General features: G+C 50.2%; 1 protein-coding gene across 3 annotated transcripts in view; it reads left to right on the forward strand.

Moving 5' to 3' along the window:
* Positions 1-23,073, forward strand: part of LOC141050281 (uncharacterized) — a 44,343-nt gene extending 21,270 nt beyond the window's left edge. For 2 of the 3 annotated variants that reach the window (XM_073547171.1, XM_073547172.1), the window contains 7 exons: positions 14,113-14,406; positions 14,905-15,035; positions 18,957-19,055; positions 20,481-20,558; positions 20,652-20,714; positions 20,791-20,832; positions 22,470-23,073. In XM_073547171.1, coding sequence (XP_073403272.1) covers positions 14,113-14,406; positions 14,905-15,035; positions 18,957-19,055; positions 20,481-20,558; positions 20,652-20,714; positions 20,791-20,832; positions 22,470-22,523 — 761 coding nt within the window. In that variant the 3' untranslated portion in view covers positions 22,524-23,073. Of the gene's footprint in view, positions 1-5,067; positions 5,168-14,112; positions 14,407-14,904; positions 15,036-18,956; positions 19,056-20,480; positions 20,559-20,651; positions 20,715-20,790; positions 20,833-22,469 lie in introns of those variants that run through there. The other variant, XM_073547170.1, reaches the window with a different exon arrangement.
* The last annotated feature ends 1,862 nt before the right edge of the window (positions 23,074-24,935 follow it).

Raw genomic sequence — 24,935 nt, forward strand, 5'->3', positions numbered from 1 at the left:
CCCCACCACCCTCATCATTATTGCTTTTTCCCCACCACCCCCATCATTGCCCTTTCCACTACCTCCATCATTGCCCTCTCCCCTACTACCCCATCATTCCCCTTCCATCACTCCCATCATTGCCTTCTACATCACACGATCATTGCCTTCTCCCTATCACCCCCAATATTGCCTCCTCCTCATCACCACCATTATTGCCTTCTCCCCATCAACCCCATCATTCCCCTCTCCTCCACATACACACACACAGACCCACACAGCGCCATTCACCTCTCTGCACATTCCTCCGCAGCGCTACACATGCAAGCACGCGCACACACACCACCACTCATCTCTACACACACACAGCATTTCTCACCTGTCCGCAGTCGCACCATCGCCGTTGCCGGCTGCTTACTTGCTCTGGAACAGCTGGACGCTGAATGATGACATCATCCATCGGCGCTGCTGTCTGTGTCAGAGAGAGGAAGCGCAGGCGCAGGGCAGGAAACAGGACGGATCCATGCAGCTCCGCTCCTGCTATTTTCTCTTGCAGGCAGCGGAGCTGCTGGGATCGCTCTCTGCCCGAGGAACATGAGGGCAATCTCGCCAGGGGCCCTCTTGAACCTTGGGCCCGTAGACTATAATGCAGCCCCCCACCCCCCATAGAATATAATGTAGCCACCCCGCCAGTCCCAAAGAATATAATGTAGCCACCCCCAGTCCCCATAGTATATAATGTAGCCACCCCCCCAGTCCCCATAGAATATGATGCAGCCACCCCCACCATTCCCCATAGAATATAATGCAGCCACGCCCCCATAGAATATAATGTAGCCACCCCCCAGTCCCCATAGAATATAATGTAGCCACCCCCCCCAGTCCCCAGAGAATATAATGTAGCCACCCCCCAGTCCCCATAGAATATAATGTAGCCACCCTCCCAGTCCCCACAGAATATAATGTAGCCACCCTCCCAGTCCCCACAGAATATAATGTAGCCACCATCCCAGTCCCCACAGAATATAATGTAGCCCCCTACCCCCCATAGAATATAATGTAGCCACCCCCTAGTCCCCATAGAATATAATGTAGCCACCCCCCCAGTCACCATAGAATATAATGTAGCCACCCCCCCAGTCACCATAGAATATAATGTAGCCACCTCCCCAGTCACCATAGAATATAATGTAGCCACCCCCCCAGTCCCCATAGGATATAATGTAGTCACCCCCCCAGTCCCCATAGAATATAATGTAGCCACCCCCCAGTCCCCACAGAATATAATGTAGCCCCCTACCCCCCCATAGAATATAATGTAGCCACCCCCCAGTCACCATAGAATATAATGTAGCCACCCCCCAGTCCCAATAGAATATAATGTAGCCACCCCCCCAGTCCCCATAGAATATAATGTAGCCCCCTACCCCCCATAGAATATAATGTAGCCACCCCCCAGTCCCCATAGAATATAATGTAGCCACCCCCCAGTCACCATAGAATATAATGTAGCCACTCCCCAGTCCCCATAGAATATAATGTAGCCACCCCCCGTCCCCATAGAATATAATGTAGCCACCCCCCAGTCCCCATAGAATATAATGTAGCCACCCCCCACCAGTCCCCATAGAATATAATGTAGCCACCCCCCAGTCCCCATAGAATATAATGTAGCCACCCCCCAGTCCCCATAGAATATAATGTAGCCACCCCCCAGTCCCCATAGAATATAATGTAGCCACCCCTACTAGTCCCCATAGAATATAATGTAGCCACCCCCCCAGTCCCCATAGAATATAATGTAGCCACCCCCCCAGTCCCCATAGAATATAATGTAGCCACCCTCCCAGTCCCCATAGAATATAATGTAGCCACCCTCCCAGTCCCCACAGAATATAATGTAGCCACCCTCCCAGTCCCCACAGAATATAATGTAGCCACCCTCCCAGTCCCCACAGAATATAATGTAGCCCCCTACCCCCCATAGAATATAATGTAGCCACCCCCCAGTCCCCATAGAATATAATGTAGCCACCCCCCCAGTCCCCATAGAATATAATGTAGCCACCCCCCCAGTCACCATAGAATATAATGTAGCCACCTCCCCAGTCACCATAGAATATAATGTAGCCACCCCCCCTAGTCCCCATAGAATATAATGTAGCCACCCCCCCAGTCCCCATAGAATATAATGTAGCCACCCTCCCAGTCCCCATAGAATATAATGTAGCCACCCTCCCAGTCCCCACAGAATATAATGTAGCCACCCTCCCAGTCCCCACAGAATATAATGTAGCCACCCTCCCAGTCCCCACAGAATATAATGTAGCCCCCTACCCCCCATAGAATATAATGTAGCCACCCCCCAGTCCCCATAGAATATAATGTAGCCACCCCCCCAGTCCCCATAGAATATAATGTAGCCACCCCCCCAGTCACCATAGAATATAATGTAGCCACCTCCCCAGTCACCATAGAATATAATGTAGCCACCCCCCCTAGTCCCCATAGAATATAATGTAGCCACCCCCCCAGTCCCCATAGAATATAATGTAGCCACCCCCCCAGTCCCCAGAGAATATAATGTAGCCACCCCCCAAGTCCCCATAGAATATAATGTAGCCACCCTCCCAGTCCCCACAGAATATAATGTAGCCACCCTCCCAGTCCCCACAGAATATAATGTAGCCACCCTCCCAGTCCCCACAGAATATAATGTAGCCCCCTACCCCCCATAGAATATAATGTAGCCACCCCCCAGTCCCCATAGAATATAATGTAGCCACCCCCCCATTCACCATAGAATATAATGTAGCCACCTCCCCAGTCCCCATAGAATATAATGTAGCCACCCCCCCAGTCCCCATAGAATATAATGTAGCCACCCCCCAGTCCCCACAGAATATAATGTAGCCCCCTACCACCCATAAAATATAATGTAGCCACCCCCCAGTCCCCATAGAATATAATGTAGTCACCCCCCAGTCACCATAGAATATAATGTAGCCCCCTACCCCCCATAGAATATAATGTAGCCCCCTAAAACCCATAGAATATAATGTAGCCACCCCCCAGTCCCCGTAGAATATAATGTAGCCCCCTACCCCCCATAGAATATAATGTAGCCACCCCCCAGTCCCCATAGAATATAATGTAGCCACCCCCCAGTCACCATAGAATATAATGTAGCCACTCCCCAGTCCCCATAGAATATAATGTAGCCACCCCACCGTCCCCATAGAATATAATGTAGCCACCCCCCAGTCCCCATAGAATATAATGTAGCCACCCCCCACCAGTCCCCATAGAATATAATGTAGCCACCCCCCACCAGTCCCCATAGAATATAATGTAGCCACCCCCCAGTCCCCATAGAATATAATGTAGCCACCCCCCAGTCCCCATAGAATATAATGTAGCCACCCCCCAGTCCCCATAGAATATAATGTAGCCACCCCCCAGTCCCCATAGAATATAATGTAGCCACCCCCCAGTCCCCATAGAATATAATGTAGCCACCCCCCCAGTCCCCATAGAATATAATGTAGCCACCCCCCAGTCCCCATAGAATATAATGTAGCCACCCCCCATAGAATATAATGTAGCCACCCCCCCTCGAGAATGGCCCCACAGTCTAGTACTCACTGACATTAAAAATACAAAACAAAACACAATCCTCCCCTCTCCTCGTGCCCCGCGCTGCTCCCTGCTCCGGTGTCAGCGGCTGCACTGCCCAGCACACAGCGGGTACGCGATGAAGTGACGTCATCACGCACCCGCAGTGTCAGAAGTGGAGGGGAATGATGGGAGAGGCAGCGTCATGTGATGCTCTCTCCTCCATCATTGCATTGAATTGTATGGTTGAATGCGGTGGTGGTGGCGGGGGGAGTCGGCGCTGGCGGGATAGTAGGGGGCAGCTTGGTCGGTGGCACCAGCAGGTCTGGGGGTGTGCTGATGGTGGGACAGTAGGGGGCAGTCACACACGTGGTGCTGTGTGGCCGGTGGCACCAGGAGGTCTGGGGGTGTACTGATGGTGGGACTGTAAGGGGCAGTCACACATGTGGTGCTGTTTGGTCGGTGGCACCAGGAGGTCTGGGGGTGTACTCATGGTGGGACAGTAGGGGGCAGTCACACGTGGAGCTGTGTGGCCGGTGGCACCAGGAGGTCTGGGGAGTGTACTGATGGTGGGACAGTAGGGGGCAGTCACACATGTGGAGCTGTTTGGTCGGTAGCACCAGGAGGTCTGGGGGTGTACTGATGGTGGGACAGTATGGGGCAGTCACACATGTGGTGCTGTTTGGTCGGTGGCACCAGGAGGTCTGGGGGTGTACTCATGGTGGGACAGTAGGGGGCAGTCACACGTGGAGCTGTGTGGCCGGCGGCACCAGGAGGTCTGGGGAGTGTACTGATGGTGGGACAGTAGGGGGCAGTCACACATGTGGAGTTGTTTGGTCGGTGGCACCAGGAGGTCTAGAGGGTGTACTCATGGTGGGACAGTATGGGGCAGTCACACATGTGGAGCTGTTTGGTCGGTGGCACCAGGAGGTCTAGAGGGTGTACTCATGGTGGGACAGTAGGGGGCAGTCACACATGTGGAGCTATTTGGTCTGTGGCACCAGGAGATCTGGGGGTGTACTCATGGTGGGACAGTAGGGGGCAGTCACACATGTGGAGCTATTTGGTCTGTGGCACCAGGAGGTCTAGAGGGTGTACTGATGGTGGGACTATAAGGGGCAGTCACACATGTGGTGTCAGCAACTATGGGTCATGCCGAGATCACCACAGGCTTCACCTTGGTGATTATCGCCTCTTCCTCTTCCTGATGACTGGTTGGGGATGGCCGGCGGTGGCCCTTTGTTGGTGGTAGTGGTAGTATGGGAGCCAGGGTGGGCCAGTGGTGGGCTGGGGCAGGATTGGCCAAGTGTGTTGGGTCACAGCTGAATGCAATACCACATAGCTGACTGGTTAGTTGGGGGCTTCACTTTTGTGCTCCTGGTATTTTCGTCCACCGTGTCCCCCTTGCGGGTCTGACCACAATCAGGGAGGATAAAGGCAGGAAGACGTCACCTCCATTATAAGAGACAGAGGATTGTGACACTTCCTGACTGAGAAAGGAGAAGTAATGACAGGACGATGGAGACCGCCGTGATCACACTCCTCCTGATACTGGGGCCTTGTCTGGCACAAGGTAACATACACAGAGTGGGACAGCTCGGGCCCACTGGGCCAAGGACAGAGGGCAACTGAGCCGAGAACTGGGGGGGGGACCTCTGAGCCCAGGATTAGGGGGCCCACTGAGCATAGGATAAGGGGGCAAATGATTCCAGGACCAGGGGGGACCACTGAGCCAAGGACAAGGAAGCATCTGAGTCGCGAAACAGGAGGGACCACTGAGCCCAGGATTAGGAGGCCCACTAAGCCAAGGACAAGGAGGTCACTGAGCTTTGGACAATGGGGGCCCAATAAGCCCAGGATAAGGGGCCCACAGAGTCCATGAATGGGGGACGGCACTGAAGTAAGGGCAGGGGGGAAATCGACCCAGTACCAGGGGAATCCCACTGAACCCAGGATCATGGGGGTCCACTGAGACCAGGGCCATGGGGTCCACTGAGCCCAGGACCAAGGAATCTACTGAGCCCAGGTCCAGTGGGTCCACTGACTCCAGGATCAGGGGTGCCCACTGAGCCCAGTACCAATGGAGTCCCACTGAGCCCAGGACAAGGGGGTCCACTGAGCCCAAGACCAGGGGAGGCAACTGAACCTAGGACCAGGGTGAGGTCATGCAGCCCATAACTAACGACTAACTAAGGCCAGAGCCCACCTATAGAAGACTAAGGGTCAACTAAGAATAAAGCAAGGGATAGAAAGAGTCTGTTAGCACAGAATGACAGTTCAAACCAAATGCAGGTACTCGACATTCCCTTGGTGTGACCAAACACTTCAGTGCATCTTACTAGATGGGAAAGGGTGCTTAAATGATTGGCCGCCATGATGCCTTGAGCTCCTCTACTTGGGTCGAACAGTCATTTTGTGCTGACAGTCGCCAAAGCCATAACCAAGAATGAGTCAACACTAGAGACCATATTCAAAGGCAGACCAGGGACCAACAGAGGCAAAAGCATGTGCCAGGGAAGAAAAGTATGTTGTACTTGGGAGAACCAAAAGCTAGAGACCAAACAGAGTCTGAACTGTGTGTACACAGGTCATTGTGTAGTAATGTCTGGACTGTGTGTATACAGGTCATGGTGTAGTAATGTCTGGACCCTGTGTATACAGCTCATAGTGTAGTAATGTCTGGACTGTGTGTATACAGGTTATGGTGTAGTGGTGTCTGGGCTGTGTGTATACAGGTTATGGTGTATTGGTGTCTGGACTGTGTGTATACAGGTCATGGTGTAGTAGTGTCTGGACTGTGTATACAGGTCATAGTGTAGTAATGTGTGGACTGTGTGTATACAGGTCATGCTGTAGTAGTGTCTGGACTGTGTGTTTACAGGTCATAGTGTAGTAATGTCTGGACTGTGTGTATACAGGTCATGGTGTAGTAATGTCTGGACTGTGTGTTTACAGGTCATAGTGTAGTAATGTCTGCACTGTGTGTACACAGGTCATGGTGTAGTAATGTCTGGACTGTGTGTATACAGGTCATGGTGTAGTAATGTTTGGACTGTGTGTATACAGGTCATGGTGTAGTAATGTCTGGACAGTGTGTATACAGGTCATGGTGCAGTAATGTCTGGACTGTGTGTATACAGGTCATGGTGTAGTGGTGTCCGGACTGTGTGCATACAGGTCATGGTGTAGTAATGTCTGGACTGTGTGTACACAGGTCATGGTGTAGTAATGTCTGGACTGTGTGTATACAGGTCACGGTGTAGCGGTGTCTGGACTGTCTGTATAGAGGTCACGGTGTAGCGGTGTCTGGACTGTGTGTATACAGGTCACGGTGTAGCGGTGTCTGGACTGTGTGTATACAGGTCACGGTGTAGCAGTGTCTGGACTGTGTGTATACAGGTCACGGTGTAGCAGTGTCTGGACTGTCTGTATACAGGTCACGGTGTAGCGGTGTCTGGACTGTGTGTACAGGTCACGGTGTAGCGGTGTCTGGACTGTGTGTATACAGGTCACGGTTTAGCGGTGTCTGGACTGTGTGTATACAGGTCTCGGTGTAGCAGTGTCTGGACTGTGTGTATACAGGTCACGGTGTAGCGGTGCCAGGACTGTGTGTACAGGTCACGGTGTAGTAATGTCTGGACTGGGTGTATACAGGTCATGGTGTAGTAGTGTCTAGACAGTGTGTATACAGGTCATGGTGTAGTAATGTCTGGACTGTGTGTATACAGGTCACGGTGTAGCGGTGTTACGGCTGTGTGTATACAGGTCACGGTGTAGCGGTGTTACGGCTGTGTGTATACAGGTCATGGTGTAGTAGTGTCTAGACAGTGTGTATACAGGTCACTGTGTAGCGGTGTTACGGCTGTGTGTATATAGGTCACGGTGTAGCGGTGTCAGGACTGTGTGTATACAGGTCACGTTGTAGCGGTGTCTTGACTGTGTGTGTACAGGTCATGGTGTAGCGGTGTTACGGCTGTGTGTATACAGGTCATGGTGTAGTGGTGTCTGGACTGTGTGTATACAGGTCACGGTGTAGCGGTGTCTGGACTGTGTGTATACAGGTCACGGTGTAGTAATGTCGGGACTGTGTGTATACAGGTCATAATGTAGTAATGTCTGGACTGGGTGTATAGAGGTCATGGTGTAGTAGTGTCTGGACAGTGTGTATAGAGGTCATGGTGTAGTAATGTCTGGACTGTGTGTATAGAGGTCATGGTGTAGTAATGTCTGGACTGGGTGTATAGAGGTCATGGTGTAGTAATGTCTGGACTGTGTGTATACAGGTCATAGTGTAGTAATGTCTGGACTGGGTGTATAGAGGTCTTGCTGTAGTAGTGTCTGGACAGTGTGTATAGAGGTCATGGTGTAGTAATGTCTGGACAGTGTGTATACAGGTCATGGTGTAGTAGTGTCTGGACAGTGTGTATAGAGGTCATGGTGTAGTAATGTCTGGACTGTGTATACAGGTCATGGTGCAGTAATGTCTGGACAGTGTGTATACAGGTCATGGTGCAGTAATGTCTGGACTGTGTGTATACAGGTCATAGTGTAGTAATGTCTGGACTGGGTGTATAGAGGTCATGGTGTAGTAATGTCTGGACAGTGTGTATACAGGTCATGGTGTAGTAGTGTCTGGACTGTGTGTATAAAGGTCATGGTGTAGTAATGTCTGGACTGTGTGTATACAGGTCATGGTGCAGTAATGTCTGGACAGTGTGTATACAGGTCATGGTGTAGTAATGTCTGGACTGTGTGTATACAGGTCATAGTGTAGTAATGTCTGGACTGGGTGTATAGAGGTCATGGTGTAGTAATGTCTGGACAGTGTGTATACAGGTCATGGTGTAGTAGTGTCTGGACTGTGTGTATACAGGTTATGGTGTAGTGGTGTCTGGACTGTGTGTATACAGGTCATGGTGTAGTAGTGTCTGGACTGTGTATACAGGTCATAGTGTAGTAATGTGTGGACTGTGTGTATACAGGTCATGCTGTAGTAGTGTCTGGACTGTGTGTTTACAGGTCATAGTGTAGTAATGTCTGGACTGTGTGTATACAGGTCATGGTGTAGTAATGTCTGGACTGTGTGTTTACAGGTCATAGTGTAGTAATGTCTGCACTGTGTGTACACAGGTCATGGTGTAGTAATGTCTGGACTGTGTGTATACAGGTCATGGTGTAGTAATGTTTGGACTGTGTGTATACAGGTCATGGTGTAGTAATGTCTGGACAGTGTGTATACAGGTCATGGTGCAGTAATGTCTGGACTGTGTGTATACAGGTCATGGTGTAGTGGTGTCCGGACTGTGTGCATACAGGTCATGGTGTAGTAATGTCTGGACTGTGTGTACACAGGTCATGGTGTAGTAATGTCTGGACTGTGTGTATACAGGTCACGGTGTAGCGGTGTCTGGACTGTCTGTATAGAGGTCACGGTGTAGCGGTGTCTGGACTGTGTGTATACAGGTCACGGTGTAGCGGTGTCTGGACTGTGTGTATACAGGTCACGGTGTAGCAGTGTCTGGACTGTGTGTATACAGGTCACGGTGTAGCAGTGTCTGGACTGTCTGTATACAGGTCACGGTGTAGCGGTGTCTGGACTGTGTGTACAGGTCACGGTGTAGCGGTGTCTGGACTGTGTGTATACAGGTCACGGTTTAGCGGTGTCTGGACTGTGTGTATACAGGTCTCGGTGTAGCAGTGTCTGGACTGTGTGTATACAGGTCACGGTGTAGCGGTGCCAGGACTGTGTGTACAGGTCACGGTGTAGTAATGTCTGGACTGGGTGTATACAGGTCATGGTGTAGTAGTGTCTAGACAGTGTGTATACAGGTCATGGTGTAGTAATGTCTGGACTGTGTGTATACAGGTCACGGTGTAGCGGTGTTACGGCTGTGTGTATACAGGTCACGGTGTAGCGGTGTTACGGCTGTGTGTATACAGGTCATGGTGTAGTAGTGTCTAGACAGTGTGTATACAGGTCACTGTGTAGCGGTGTTACGGCTGTGTGTATATAGGTCACGGTGTAGCGGTGTCAGGACTGTGTGTATACAGGTCACGTTGTAGCGGTGTCTTGACTGTGTGTGTACAGGTCATGGTGTAGCGGTGTTACGGCTGTGTGTATACAGGTCATGGTGTAGTGGTGTCTGGACTGTGTGTATACAGGTCACGGTGTAGCGGTGTCTGGACTGTGTGTATACAGGTCACGGTGTAGTAATGTCGGGACTGTGTGTATACAGGTCATAATGTAGTAATGTCTGGACTGGGTGTATAGAGGTCATGGTGTAGTAGTGTCTGGACAGTGTGTATAGAGGTCATGGTGTAGTAATGTCTGGACTGTGTGTATAGAGGTCATGGTGTAGTAATGTCTGGACTGGGTGTATAGAGGTCATGGTGTAGTAATGTCTGGACTGTGTGTATACAGGTCATAGTGTAGTAATGTCTGGACTGGGTGTATAGAGGTCTTGCTGTAGTAGTGTCTGGACAGTGTGTATAGAGGTCATGGTGTAGTAATGTCTGGACAGTGTGTATACAGGTCATGGTGTAGTAGTGTCTGGACAGTGTGTATAGAGGTCATGGTGTAGTAATGTCTGGACTGTGTATACAGGTCATGGTGCAGTAATGTCTGGACAGTGTGTATACAGGTCATGGTGCAGTAATGTCTGGACTGTGTGTATACAGGTCATAGTGTAGTAATGTCTGGACTGGGTGTATAGAGGTCATGGTGTAGTAATGTCTGGACAGTGTGTATACAGGTCATGGTGTAGTAGTGTCTGGACTGTGTGTATAAAGGTCATGGTGTAGTAATGTCTGGACTGTGTGTATACAGGTCATGGTGCAGTAATGTCTGGACAGTGTGTATACAGGTCATGGTGTAGTAATGTCTGGACTGTGTGTATACAGGTCATAGTGTAGTAATGTCTGGACTGGGTGTATAGAGGTCATGGTGTAGTAATGTCTGGACAGTGTGTATACAGGTCATGGTGTAGTAGTGTCTGGACTGTGTGTATACAGGTTATGGTGTAGTGGTGTCTGGGCTGTGTGTATAGAGGTCATAGTGTAGTAGTGTCTGGACTGTGTGTATAGAGGTCATAGTGTGGTAATGTCTGGACAGTGTGTATACAGGTCATGGTGTAGTAATGTCTGGACAGTGTGTATACAGGTCATGGTGTAGTAATGTCTGGACAGTGTGTATACAGGTCATGGTGCAGTAATGTCTGGACAGTGTGTATACAGGTCATGGTGTAGTAATGTCTGGACTGTGTGTATACAGGTCATGGTGTACTAATGTCTGGACTGTGTGATTACAGGTCATGATGTAGTAGTTTCTGGACTGTGTGTATACAGGTCACGGTGTAGCGGTGTCTGGACTGTGTGTATACAGGTCACGGTGTAGCGGTGTCTGGACTGTGTGTATACAGGTCACGGTGTAGCGGTGTCTGGACTGTGTGTATACAGGTCACGGTGTAGCGGTGTTACGGCTGTGTGTATACAGGTCACGGTGCAGCGGTGTTACGGCTGTGTATACAGGTCATGGTGTAGTAGTGTCTGGACAGTGTGTATACAGGTCATGGTGTAGTAATGTCTGGACTGTGTGTACACAGGTCACGGTGTAGCGGTGTCTGGACTGTGTGTATACAGGTCACAGTGTAGCGGTGTCTGGACTGTATACAGGTCACGGTGTAGCGGTGTCTGGACTGTGTGTATAGAGGTCATAGTGTAGTAGTGTCTGGACTTTGTGTATAGAGGTCATAGTGTAGTAGTTTCTGTACTGTGTGTATACAGGTCACAGTATAGCGGTGTCTGGACTGTGTGTATACAGGTCACGGTGTAGCGGTGTCTGGACTGTGTGTATACAGGTCACGGTGTAGCGGTGTCTGGACTGTGTGTATACAGGTCACGATGTAGCGGTGTCTGGACTGTATACAGGTCACAGTGTAGCGGTGTCTGGACTGTGTGTATACAGGTCACGGTGTAGCGATGTTATGGCTGTGTGTATACAGGTCACGATGTAGCGGTGTTACGGCTGTGTGTATACAGGTCATGGTGTAATAGTGTCTAGACAGTGTGTATACAGGTCATGGTGTAGTAATGTCTGGACTGTGTGTATACAGGTCACGGTGTAGCGGTGTTACGGCTGTGTGTATACAGGTCATGGTGTAGCGGTGTTACGGCTGTGTGTTTACAGGTCATGGTGTAATATTGTCTAGACAGTGTGTGTACAGGTCATGGTGTAGCGGTGTTACGGCTGTGTGTGTACAGGTCACGGTGTAGCGGTGTCTGGACTGTGTGTATACAGGTCACGGTGTAGCGGTGTCTGGACTGTGTGTATACAGGTCTCGGTGTAGCGGTGTCTGGACTGTCTGTATACAGGTCACGGTGTAGAGGTGTCTGGACTGTGTGTACAGGTCACGGTGTAGAGGTGTCTGGACTGTGTGTACAGGTCACGGTGTAGCGGTGTCTGGACTGTGTGTATACAGGTCACGGTGTAGCAGTGTCTGGACTGTGTGTATACAGTTCACGGTGTAGCGGTGCCAGGACTGTGTGTACAGGTCACGGTGTAGCGGTGTCTGGACTGTGTGTATACAGGTCACGGTGTAGCGGTGTCTGGACTGTGTGTATACAGGTCACGGTGTAGCGGTGTCTGGACTGTCTGTATACAGGTCATGGTGTAGCGGTGTCTGGACTGTGTGTACAGGTCACGGTGTAGCGGTGTCTGGACTGTGTGTATACGGGTCATGGTGTAGCGGTGTCTGGACTGTGTGTATACGGGTCACATCTGGACTGTGTGTATACGGGTCACGGTGTAGCAGTGTCTGGACTGTCTGTATACAGGTCACGGTGTAGCGGTGTCTGGACTGTGTGTACAGGTCACGGTGTAGCGGTGTCTGGACTGTGTGTATACAGGTCACGGTGTAGCAGTGTCTGGACTGTGTGTATACAGGTCACGGTGTAGCAGTGTCTGGACTGTGTGTATACAGGTCACGGTGTAGCGGTGTCTGGACTCTCTGTATACAGGTCACGGTGTAGCGGTGTCTGGACTGTGTGTACAGGTCACGGTGTAGCGGTGTCTGGACTGTGTATACAGGTCACGGTGTAGCGGTGTCTGGACTGTGTGTATACAGGTCTCGGTGTAGCAGTGTCTGGACTGTGTGTATACAGGTCACGGTGTAGCGGTGCTAGGACTGTGTGTACAGGTCACGGTGTAGCGGTGTCTGGACTGTGTGTATACAGGTCACGGTGTAGCGGTGTCTGGATTGTGTGTATACAGGTCACGGTGTAGTGGTGTCTGGACTGTGTGTACAGGTCACGGTGTAGCGGTGTCTGGACTGTGTGTACAGGTCACGGTGTAGCGGTGTCTGGACTGTGTGTATACAGGTCATGGTGTAGCGGTGTCTGGACTGTGTGTGTACAGGTCACGGTGTAGCAGTGTCTGGACTGTGTGTATACAGGTCACGGTGTAGCAGTGTCTGGATTGTCTGTATACAGGTCACGGTGTAGCGGTGTCTGGACTGTGTGTACAGGTCACGGTGTAGCGGTGTCTGGACTGTGTGTATACGGGTCATGGTGTAGCGGTGTCTGGACTGTGTGTATACGGGTCACATCTGGACTGTGTGTATACGGGTCACGGAGTAGCAGTGTCTGGACTGTCTGTATACAGGTCACGGTGTAGCGGTGTCTGGACTGTGTGTATACAGGTCACGGTGTAGCAGTGTCTGGACTGTGTGTATACAGGTCACGGTGTAGCAGTGTCTGGACTGTGTGTATACAGGTCACGGTGTAGCGGTGTCTGGACTCTCTGTATACAGGTCACGGTGTAGCGGTGTCTGGACTCTCTGTATACAGGTCACGGTGTAGCGGTGTCTGGACTGTGTGTACAGGTCACGGTGTAGCGGTGTCTGGACTGTGTGTACAGGTCACGGTGTAGCGGTGTCTGGACTGTGTATACAGGTCACGGTGTAGCGGTGTCTGGACTGTGTGTATACAGGTCACGGTGTAGCAGTGTCTGGACTGTCTGTATACAGGTCACGGTGTAGCGGTGTCTGGAGTGTGTGTACAGGTCACAGTGTAGCAGTGTCTGGACTGTGTGTATACAGGTCACGGTTTAGCGGTGTCTGGACTGTGTGTATACAGGTCTCGGTGTAGCAGTGTCTGGACTGTGTGTATACAGGTCACGGTGTAGCGGTGCCAGGACTGTGTGTACAGGTCACGATGTAGCGGTGTTACGGCTGTGTGTATACAGGTCACGGTGTAGCGGTGTCTGGGCTGTGTGTATACAGGTCACGGTGTAGCGGTGTCTGGACTGTGTGTATACAGGTCACGGTGTAGCGGTGTCTGGACTGTCTGTATACAGGTCACGGTGTAGCGGTGTCTGGACTGTGTGTATACAGGTCACGGTGTAGCGGTGTCTGGACTGTCTGTATACAGGTCACGGTGTAGTGGTGTCTGGACTGTCTGTATAGCTGTAGAAGGTCAGATGATTGTATATTTCATGTTTGTGTTGTCGCCGGTCTCTTTCAGCCTGTCGGTTGCTGTCTGTTACCCAGAATCCTCCGTATTTGGCTTCGAAGCCTGACGACCGGGTCATCATTACGTGTCATATTACGATCATGGCTGACACCACACAAAAGTTAAGTTCGTTTCTGTATCAGGCCGAACACCACAAAGAACCGCAGAACCCAGTGTCACTAGAACCGGAGAATGGCACAGTGACCCATAATCACAGTGTCACAGGGAGCCCGGGCATCTACTACTGCAGGGTGAGCTGTGGAGACTGCAGCAAGGACGGAGAAGGGACCTACGTGTATACAAGAGGTGAGGAGGGTCGGGGTCACAGCTCCCTTCTGTATCACCCTGTAGGGGGCGGGGTCACAGCTCCCTTCTGTATCACCCTGCAGGGGGCGGGGTCACAGCTCCCTTCTGTATCACCCTGTAGGGGGCGGGGTCACAGCTCCCTTCTGTATCACCCTGTAGGGGGCGGTGTCACAGCTCCCTTCTGTATCACCCTGTAGGGGGCGGGGTCACAGCTCCCTTCTGTATCACCCTGCAGGGGGCGGGGTCACAGCTCCCTTCTGTATCACCCTGTAGGGGGCGGGGTCACAGCTCCATTCTGTATCACCCTGCAGGGGGCGGGGTCACAGCTCCCTTCTATCACCCTGCAGGGGGCGGGGTCACAGCTCCCTTCTGTATCACCCTGCAGGGGCGGGGTCACAGCTCCCTTCTGTATCACCCTGCAGGGGGCGGGGTCACAGCTCCCTCCTATCACTCTGCAGAGAAACTTTTTTAGCTGATATTTTGCCTTTATGTTTGCAGATTATTTCTATGTGGCTCCCTCCAGTGCTGCTGATAAGCTTTGTTCTGCCCTGATAGTGCTCTTCATCCTCCTCCTCCTCCTGGCTGCATCTGGAAGTTACTTAATACTGCAACATTTCTGGAAGAGAAAGGTAACAAAGCACAGTACCACTCCACCTGTATATATACCCTGCACAGTACCACTCCACCTGTATATATACCCTGCACAGTACCACTCCACCTGTATATATACCCTGCACAGTACCACTCCTCCTGTATATATACCCTGCACAGTACCGCTCCTCCTGTATATATACACTGCACAGTACCACTCCTCCTGTATATATACACTGCACAGTACCGCTCCTCCTGTATATATACACTGCACAGTACCACTCCTCCTGTATATATACTGCACAGTACCACTCCTCCTGTATATATACACTGCACAGTACCACTCCTCCTGTATATATACCCTGCACAGTACCACTCCTCCTGTATATACACACTGCACAGTACCACTCCTGTATATATACACTGCACAGTACCACTCCTGTATATATACACTGCACAGTACCACTCCTCCTGTATATATACACTGCACAGTACCACTCCTCCTGTATATATACCCTGCACAGTACCACTCCTCCTGTATATATACACTACACAGTACCACTCCACCTGTATATATACCCTGCACAGTACCACTCCACCTGTATATATGTATATATACACTTCACAGTACCACTCCTCCTGTATATATACACTGCACAGTACCACTCCTCCTGTATATATACACTGCACAGTACCACTCCTCCTGTATATATACACTGCACAGTACCACTCCTCCTGTATATATACACTGCACAGTACCACTCCTCCTGTATATATACACTGCACAGTACCACTCCACCTGTATATATACACTGCACAGTACCACTCCTCCTGTATATACACACTGCACAGTACCACTCCTCCTGTATATATACACTGCACAGTACCACTCCACCTGTATATATACACTGCACAGTACCACTCCTCCTGTATATACACACTGCACAGTACCACTCCTCCTGTATATATACACTGCACAGTACCACTCCTCCTGTATATATACACTGCACAGTACCACTCCACCTGTATATATATATACTGCACAGTACCACTCCTCCTGTGTATATACACGGCACAGTACCACTCCTCCTGTGTATACACTGCACAGTACCACTCCTCCTGTGTATATACACTGCACAGTACCACTCCTCCTGTATATATACACTGCACAGCACCACTCCTCCTGTATATATACACTGCACAGCACCACTCCTCCTGTATATATACACTGCACAGCACCACTCCTCCTGTATATACACACACTGCACAGTACCACTCTCTTCCTGTATATATACACTGCACAGTACCACTCCTCCTGTATATATACACTGCACAGTACCACTCCTCCTGTGTATATACACTGCACAGTACCACTCCTCCTGTCCTGTATATATACACATTGGGGGTGTTGGTGTATGATGGTGGTTGGTGCAGATACGATCTTTTTTCCTGTGCATATATGCTGTAGCTGGAGGGCGCCGATCATCGGTCGTGTTGGACCGATCAGCGCGCTCTACAGCTGCATTGAGGGACTTCTGCCGTGTCTCTCCATCCCCGTGTGTCGGCATTAAGGCTGCATCGGCAGGAGGGGTGGAGTTAGAAAAGTTTACTTTCACTGGGGCTTGAACTCAAGGAGCTTAACCACTCAGCCATCAGCTCAGAGGCACGTTCCTTAATTAGTACCGAGCCTTCCATTCCTAAAATCTCCTGCCTGCTTTTCAAATGTAATTTCTGTAGAGCAAGTACATTTTGTTCTTAAAATTTGACCTATGGGGATAGCCTTAATGGTTGCCTGTGTATGGGCCGATGACACTATGTTACCATGTTGGAGGAGGTGCCTTAAACAGTAAGTGTCTTCCAGCACTTGGCTGGAGACACTTTTGGGTATCACACATGGTTCCTTTAAGAAAGGGGAAGTGTGCACGTGCTTGCGTCCGGAGCACAGTACCCAGGGACCTGCATGCAGTGCGCAAACCTCGGGCAGCAGCAGACCCGGAAGAAAGCCAGAGAAAGACAGGGGCCACGGCGGTGAGTACGCTGATGTGATGATATAGAGTCAGTGTACCAGTAATACAGTGATCACCAGTGTCATTATACACAGGAGCTCTGTATATAGTGTCTGTGTACAGGTAATACAGTGATCAACAGTGACATTATACACAGGAGCTCTGTATATAGTGTCACTGTACAGGTAATACAGTGATCACCAGTGACATTATACATAGGAGATCTGTATATAGTGTACAGACAATACAGTGATCACCAGTGACATTATACAGAGGCGCTCTGTATATAGTGTCTGTGTACAGGTAATACAGTGATCAACAGTGACATTACACACAGGAGCTTTGTATATAGTATGCAGTACATAGTGTAAGTGTACATGTACCACCCTCAATTACCAGTGACATCTCTAGTGGAAGTCCTTCATCGTCGATTTTCTTCTCCATCCAGCGCAGACCGCCATAATTTCTTCCAGATAGGACTCGTCTCAGTAGAAAATAATAGTTATCTAAAGCACCGCTTCCAGAAAGAAATCCCCAGTTTTTCCCCAACTTCTACACTACACCATTAGGTGATTAGGTTCTTTAGAAGGACGTAGATCTGGGGATTTATTCTGACGGAATATAGGCTGAACTGGATGGACACATGGCTTTTTTCGGCCTTGCTATGTTACTGTTACACCAGGTGAAGAAATAAAAAAGCAACATAGTGTCACCAAGCACAGTAAGAGGACCTACCCCTCTCTGAAAACAGTATCCTCAAAACTAAAATACATCACAGCAGTAATAATATCCCTTAATTAGCCCACACAGAAATAATGTCCCACATCCTGCTCCCATATATACTCCATTCTGCATACCACATGATCCATTCCTGGCTCCATGTGTCTCCAGCCTGCCCGAATGTGTCACCATTCTGCCCCATTTGTCTAAATTCTTCCCCATTTGTCTCTGCTCTGCCTCATGTGTCTCCATTCTGCTGTCTAAATTCTGCCCTATTTGTCTACATTCTGCCCCCGTTTGTATCCATTCTGCCCCCATTTGTATCCATTCTGCCCCCATTTGTCTCTATTCCGCCCCCGTTTGTCTCTATTCCGCCCCCGTTTGTCTCTATTCCGCCCCCCGTTTGTCTCTATTCCGCCCCCCGTTTGTCTCTATTCCGCCCCCCGTTTGTCTCTATTCCGCCCCCCGTTTGTCTCTATTCCGCCCCCCGTTTGTCTCTATTCCGCCCCCGTTTGTCTCTATTCCGCCCCCGTTTGTCTCTATTCCGCCCCCGTTTGTCTCTATTCCGCCCCCGTTTGTCTCCATTCTTCCCCCGTTTGTCTCCTCTTCAGTCTCTTCTTAGCTGATCGCGGCATCTTCTCCCTAATCCATCTGAGGCGCAGACGCGCCGGCTCATGAAGGTGACATCATACTCCAGTGACGTGCACACTGATGTCAGCTGTCGGCATGTGCTTGGCTGATGGCTGTTAACTATTCATTAACATTGGTTTTCATCTGAACGTGGGTTCTGCCCCTGGGTCTAGTGAGCAAAAGCAGAAAAAGGGGGACCCAGTCCAGGCCCCCCTGCTCATCGGGCCCCAGGTGCCAGTAAGAGCAGTAATGCCCTGATGGCGGCCCTGTATGTGACTTCTGAAGGCGATTGGACACTCAGAATCTTATTTAGGGCCATCAGACACAATCACGGATGAGTACTTAGGCACCTCACAATTCTCAGATCTATATTTTTTAAAATAAATAGAAAACCCTGTATCATTTCCTTTGCGCATCACAAGTAATTTCTATCTTGTGTTGTATCACAGAAAATCCCAATAAATAAATCTAAGTTTGTGGGTGTAATGTGAGAAAATGTGGAAATGTTCACGGGGCATGTAGACTTTTTCAATGCACTGTATGCACTGCACAGTACCACTTCTCCTGTCCTGTATGCTGTAATCCTCAGCACCTCTTTTACAGGACATGTCTCCAGCTCAGATGAGAGGACAGATCTCTGTGGTGTCTGAGTGTCTGAGCTCTCGGCCGGTGGTGGAGGATGCGGGCAGCTCCCTGTATACGGTGAGGAATCTACTGTTGTGACTCTTCCTTCTGTAATCTTAGTGGGGTCCCTATGTTAATAATGGGGGTGGGATATAAATGTATGCATTTCCCCTCTTGATTTATATACCTCGATCTGAACCGGATAGGGGTGCTGGAATTCTAGTTACACGTGAGAGCATGGTTGTGCTGATGCTCCCTGTCATAGATCCATAAAGCAATCTGTTCAGAGGGGACGAGTCACCCTCATATTGAGCATTGAAGCATGGCTTAATTATAACTTGGAAAAGGAAGAAGAGCTAGCACTTCATCTGCTTTATGACCTCCTGCGGTGAACTGGTAATTGAAGTGGGTTCAGTGTATAGGAGAGGCAAGGACGTGTGACTTTTCTCACCGCACCAAAGTCCAGTTATGAATATTGTTATTTTTTTTGGTGAACAGTGTAGGTCCTCTAGTAATGGAAGACATGCTTTTGGAAGCGTAGCGAATGTAATAAATTCACTTACATTACTGGGCAGTCACCGCGTCAGCTCCAAAATAATATCAGGCAGATGGATGGCAATATATGCCATGCTTCATATCTATGAAAAGCTAAAATCATGATAGAAAACATGGAATTAATATCTCCCGCCTGGGACCTCCAGGGACAAAGACATCCTGAGTATCGAGAATCCCATTTTTTTTTTTTTTACCTACCTGCATCCCCATTGACCAGCCCCAATCTGATGTCACCCAGGGTAGGTATGTGGGCATGACTTTTAACTAATAAATACAGATTCTGAATGATAATCATTTTCAGTCCTGGAAAACACAGTTTGCTGCGGTTCTGTAGCATTTCCCTAAAAGGAGCACCTCCCTCCACTAAGCTCTCAGCAATTTCCGTGACATCAGGTTTAGTACATTTCTTTTGTTATTCCTTTTTATTCCATGTAATTGTATATATGTTATTGTTTTGTGCCCTTTTGTAACATATTTCTATAAACACTGCCTACATTTCAGATTAAATGTATAAAATGTTCCTCTTGCTCTATAAACCGCACCTCTGAAGCCATATATTACCTGTAATGGGTGTCCAATCGGCATATATAAAAGATTGGTGGTGGCAGATAGTTTCTTTTGTTATTGTGGAGTTTGGCAAAGAACCGTACCGGGGTATATATATATTCCATACATTGGAATCAGATATGAGTTCTCCAATAACAAGCCTAGTAGTGGAAGCGGCCGCGGCCTCTTCCATCCATTGTCGGTCAATTGTGTAATTGTCCTGATGATTGGAGGCAGCGGAGTGCTGGTTCCTGACAGCTTGGTAACAGCGTTGAGATATTGGCGTGATCCCCCAGCTGTTCTCCTGACTCAGCATTAGGACACGTTGTTGAAGAGGTTGTGCCTCCGGTTGGGGACTTTGTGACGTGCCCCCTCTTCACGGTTTCTTACATGTTTTTACAGAGCTTGGAGCCGAGGAGTGAAGACGTCTATGACGTTCTGGAGGACGATACCAAAACCAAGGATTCGGGAGGTCCAAAGGTAAGAGCCTGCGAGTGGAGTGCTCAGGATGTCAAATGATGTTCTGCAGCAACTTAGAGGTGAGATAATGCATTATTCTCACTAAATCTACAGAAACACCAAGTGGGAATCCATAAAGTGGCCTCCATGAGCCCAGTGAGGAGGGCGAAAGTGCAGGTAGAAGAGTGTGACCATGCTGACTGTCTCCAGGACATGGACCTTCTCAGTGGTGATTCTGATCTTTCTATTTCAGGAGAAGGCATCCTCCTTCCAGGAAAAACCGACTATCAAACCGGTGAGTAACCCAACATGTACTAGTGTATACTGGTCCACAGCACTGGGATCTGGATTTGGAACTGGTGACCAGAATACATTACAAGAGACCGGTATACAGCACAGGAGGTGGTGCCGGTGAGCGACATACAGCACAGGAGGTGGTGCCAGTGAGCGGCATACAGCATAGGAGGTGGTACCGTTGAGCAGCATACAGCACAGGAGGTGGTGCCGGTGAGCGGCATACAGCACAGGAGGTGGTGCTGGGGAACGGCATACAGCATAGGAGGTGGTGCCGGTGAGCGGCATACAGCACAGGAGGTGGTACCGGTGAGCAGCATACAGCACAGGAGGTGGTACCGGTGAGCGGCATACAGCACAGGAGGTGGTACCGGTGAGCGGCATACAGCACAGGAGGTGGTGCCGGGGAGCGGCATACAGCACAGGATGTAGTGCCGGTGAGCGGCATACAGCACAGGAGGTGGTACCGGTGAGCGGCATACAGCACAGGAGGTGGTACCGATGAGCGGCATACACGGCATACAGCACAGGAGGTGGTGCCGGTGAGCGGCATACAGCACAGGAGGTGGTGCCGGTGAGCGGCATACAGCACAGGAGGTGGTGCCGGTGAGCGGCATACAGCACAGGAGATGGTGCCGGTGAGCGGCATACAGCACAGGATGTAGTGCCAGGGAGCGGCATACAGCACAGGAGGTGGTGCCGGTGAGCGACATACAGCACAGGAGGTGGTGCCGGTGAGCGGCATACAGCACAGGAGGTGGTGCCAGTGAGCGGCATACAGCATAGGAGGTGGTACCGGTGAGCAGCATACAGCACAGGAGGTGGTGCTGGGGAGCGGCATACAGCACAGGAGGTGGTGCTGGGGAGCGGCATACAGCACAGGAGGTGGTGCTGGGGAGCGGCATACAGCACAGGAGGTGGTACCGGTGAGCAGCATACAGCACAGGAGGTGGTGCCGGGGAGTGGCATACAGCACAGGATGTAGTGCCGGGGAGCGGCATACAGCACAGGAGGCGGTGTCGGGGAGGGGCATACAGCACAGGAGGTGGTACCGGTGAGCAGCATACAGCACAGGAGGTGGTGCCGGTGAGCGGCATACAGCACAGGAGGTGGTGCCGGTGAGCGGCATACAGCACAGGAGGTGGTGCCGGGGAACGGCATACAGCACAGGAGGTGGTGCCGGGGAGCGGCATACAGCACAGGAGGTGGTACCGGTGAGCGGCATACAGCACAGGAGGTGGTACCGGTGAGCGGCATACAGCACAGGAGGTGGTGCTGGGGAGTGGCATACAGCCACAGGAGGTAGTGCCGGGGAGCGGCATACAGCACAGAAGGTAGTGCCGGGGAGCGGCATACAGCACAGGAGGTGGTGCCGGGGAGCGGCATACAGCACAGGAGGTGGTGCCGGGGAGCGGCATACAGCACAGGAGGTGGTGCCGGGGAGCGGCATACAGCACAGGAGGTGGTGCCGGGGAGCGGCATACAGCACAGGAGGTGGTGCCGGGGAGCGGCATACAGCACAGGAGGTGGTACCGGTGTATACAATGCAGAGCTGCATGCTCCACCATCTGTGGCAGCTCACGGCTCGGGCCTGACGGTCGCATGTTTGTATCCCTCAATGATTATTTCCTTCTGCAGAAACCGAAGAAAACCGTCTCGGAAAGTAACGTGTATGAGAACCTGAGACGCTGACGCCTGCGGAGTGGCCGGAGCAGCATGTCGCGGCCGTGTACAATAGTCCTGCTTGCTGTCAGTGAATGGAAACCTTTCTTGTTTATTGGCTCTGTTCTTTTTAGCTTCATGTTTTCTGCGTAGAATCTAAACAATGGAAGCACGCTGACGCCGAATACGGACGGTTATATCCCCACCGTATATGAGACGGGAAAAATCAATCTGATGATGTGGGGTCACATGACGCGCCCGAGAATACAGGATTGGTGAGACCTGACATCCTCACTGATCAGCAGCGATCGTGAGCAGTACAGCGCCATACTCTGTGTAGTGGACGTTCTCAGTACTGCAGTTTCGCGCCTGCAGAAGTGACGGTGACCTGAGCTGCAGTATCGGGAATGGCCACTTCCTTGTGACTGCCACTGTTTGGCTTCCTTCACAGGTGACAGAGGGACGTGATTGGTTGGGATGATCAGGTGATCAGAATGAAGACTAAAAGGGGTCGTACATTAGATTTTGTTAAGGCAATAATGATCCATGCTGGTCTTACAATAAAATAACACATATTGGACCTCCAGATGTTCCTGTGTGCTGCTGTCCCCCGCCGGTCTCCTCCTCACTCTGCCTTCTATCTGGGGATGTCAGGTGACCACTGCAGCCAATCAGCAGCCACACCTGACTCTGTTCTCTCACACAGGTCCTTAAAGTTGTCATATGACCGCCGCAGCCAATCAGTGTGCCCATCCCGTGACCCCACTGGTGCAGGGCTACTCACACAGGGCAGTGGTCAGAGTCCTGTCTCATAATGAGCAGAGCCTTTTACTGACAGCAAGCAGAGAGCCATTGAAACAGAAGCCCCAAATAATCTAACCCATGATTGCCAGATGCTGGGCCTCGCGATGGTGGAGAGACGGGGTCAGTGGGTGCTCTCGTCCGCTGGCCCGGCTGCCTTTAGCAAGACTGCATGGACCAGGGCTTATACCACTGAAGTCATTTTGACTCCTGGCTTGTTTTCGTTTATTTTTAGAGTTTCTTTCTCCTGGTATTGTTATAACTTTAATTTATGGAATAGTAAAGAATGCAAAATAGCAAGAACATGGTCAGGCTTTAGCGCACTTCTTCTAGCCATATTAGCAAAACCGCCGGCCGTGTTCTACAGGAATGATGGAGTCTGCTCGAGAGTTCACTGACGGACGTCCTGTACATGTCCTCTGCATGTCAAGTATATTTGCAAAAAATTCTAATTATTCTAAGCCAGCTTTATGCTAAACTTATTCTAAAGATACAAGTAAATGAAAACTAAAAGAAATATCATTTAGCGACAAAGACTAGCAAAATATAGCAGGGAGTCAAAATGACTCCCTTTGGTAAGTAAAGGTAAATTTTTAAAAAACAAAGGTGAAAAAAGGTACTCTTTTTTTTTTTTCCAAAAATTTATTGTCACAAAACCTTTTTTCGCATCCTAAATGAGTAAAAGTCACAGAGTCTCAAGCCGGAGCTCGGGAAAATGGAGTCACAGAAGAGACATAAAAATTGCAAGGAGTCAAAATGACTCCATCAGTAGTTCTAGTGTTACAAAACCATTGTCGGTATAGACTCTAACACCTGAAGGAGCGGTGAGGAACCTTGCAGCCATCTCCACTGCGTGCACCAGACGGATCAGAAATAACGCAACACTGAACAAGTGACAGTCAGCCAATAGTCTAAATGAAGGAAATTACCCCCAAAACTGACAAAATATTCAGGTCCAGAGGCTAAAGCTGCACCGAGAGACCCCAAGAGAGCAAATGCAAAAGACCCGAAACAATGGGGTCAGCTGAGCTATAGGTTTAGATATAAGGACTATAGCATATGGTAAAAGCCATCTAGGGGTAAAAGAAGAAGGCGGCAAAACAGCCTGGAGGTGGATGCGCAGATACAAATACCCGGTCACAGCACGGTGTGTGGAGAGAGGAACCCCCCACGCGTATCGCCACTAAGTGTGGCTTCCTCAGGGGGAAAAAGTCTCCCTGTGGGCAATGCACTACACAGACAACACAGGGTGAGGGTAAAACAGTGTGGCAATGCTTTATTGAACCACATCACCCAATAGTAAACAGAACAATCCCAGGAATTACTCCCAAAAGGGTACAGGGTCTCACCCTTCCGCTGTCTCACTGGGATAATGGTAGAAGTTACGTCAGAGCTCCCAGGGTCGCTACTCCACCTGTGATATACACACAGAGAAGAGATATCGACAAGCATAGGAAGATGACCGAGAGCAGTCCATACAAGGTCCAAAGCCAGCTGACACGAGTGTCACCACCTGGCTTATCTGACCATCTCCATGGAACCAGGCGACCGGCGGGTCCGAAAACCTGTCTTTCTCCAAACATATCCATGGTTAAGGGATGGTCACTGGATCAGATCTGTGTCCTTCCACCCGGAGCCGAC

This window comes from Dendrobates tinctorius, unplaced genomic scaffold (assembly GCF_039654945.1).
Source record: "Dendrobates tinctorius isolate UK_male_01 unplaced genomic scaffold, ASM3965494v1 ptg000151l, whole genome shotgun sequence".
NCBI lineage: Eukaryota > Metazoa > Chordata > Amphibia > Anura > Dendrobatidae > Dendrobates > Dendrobates tinctorius.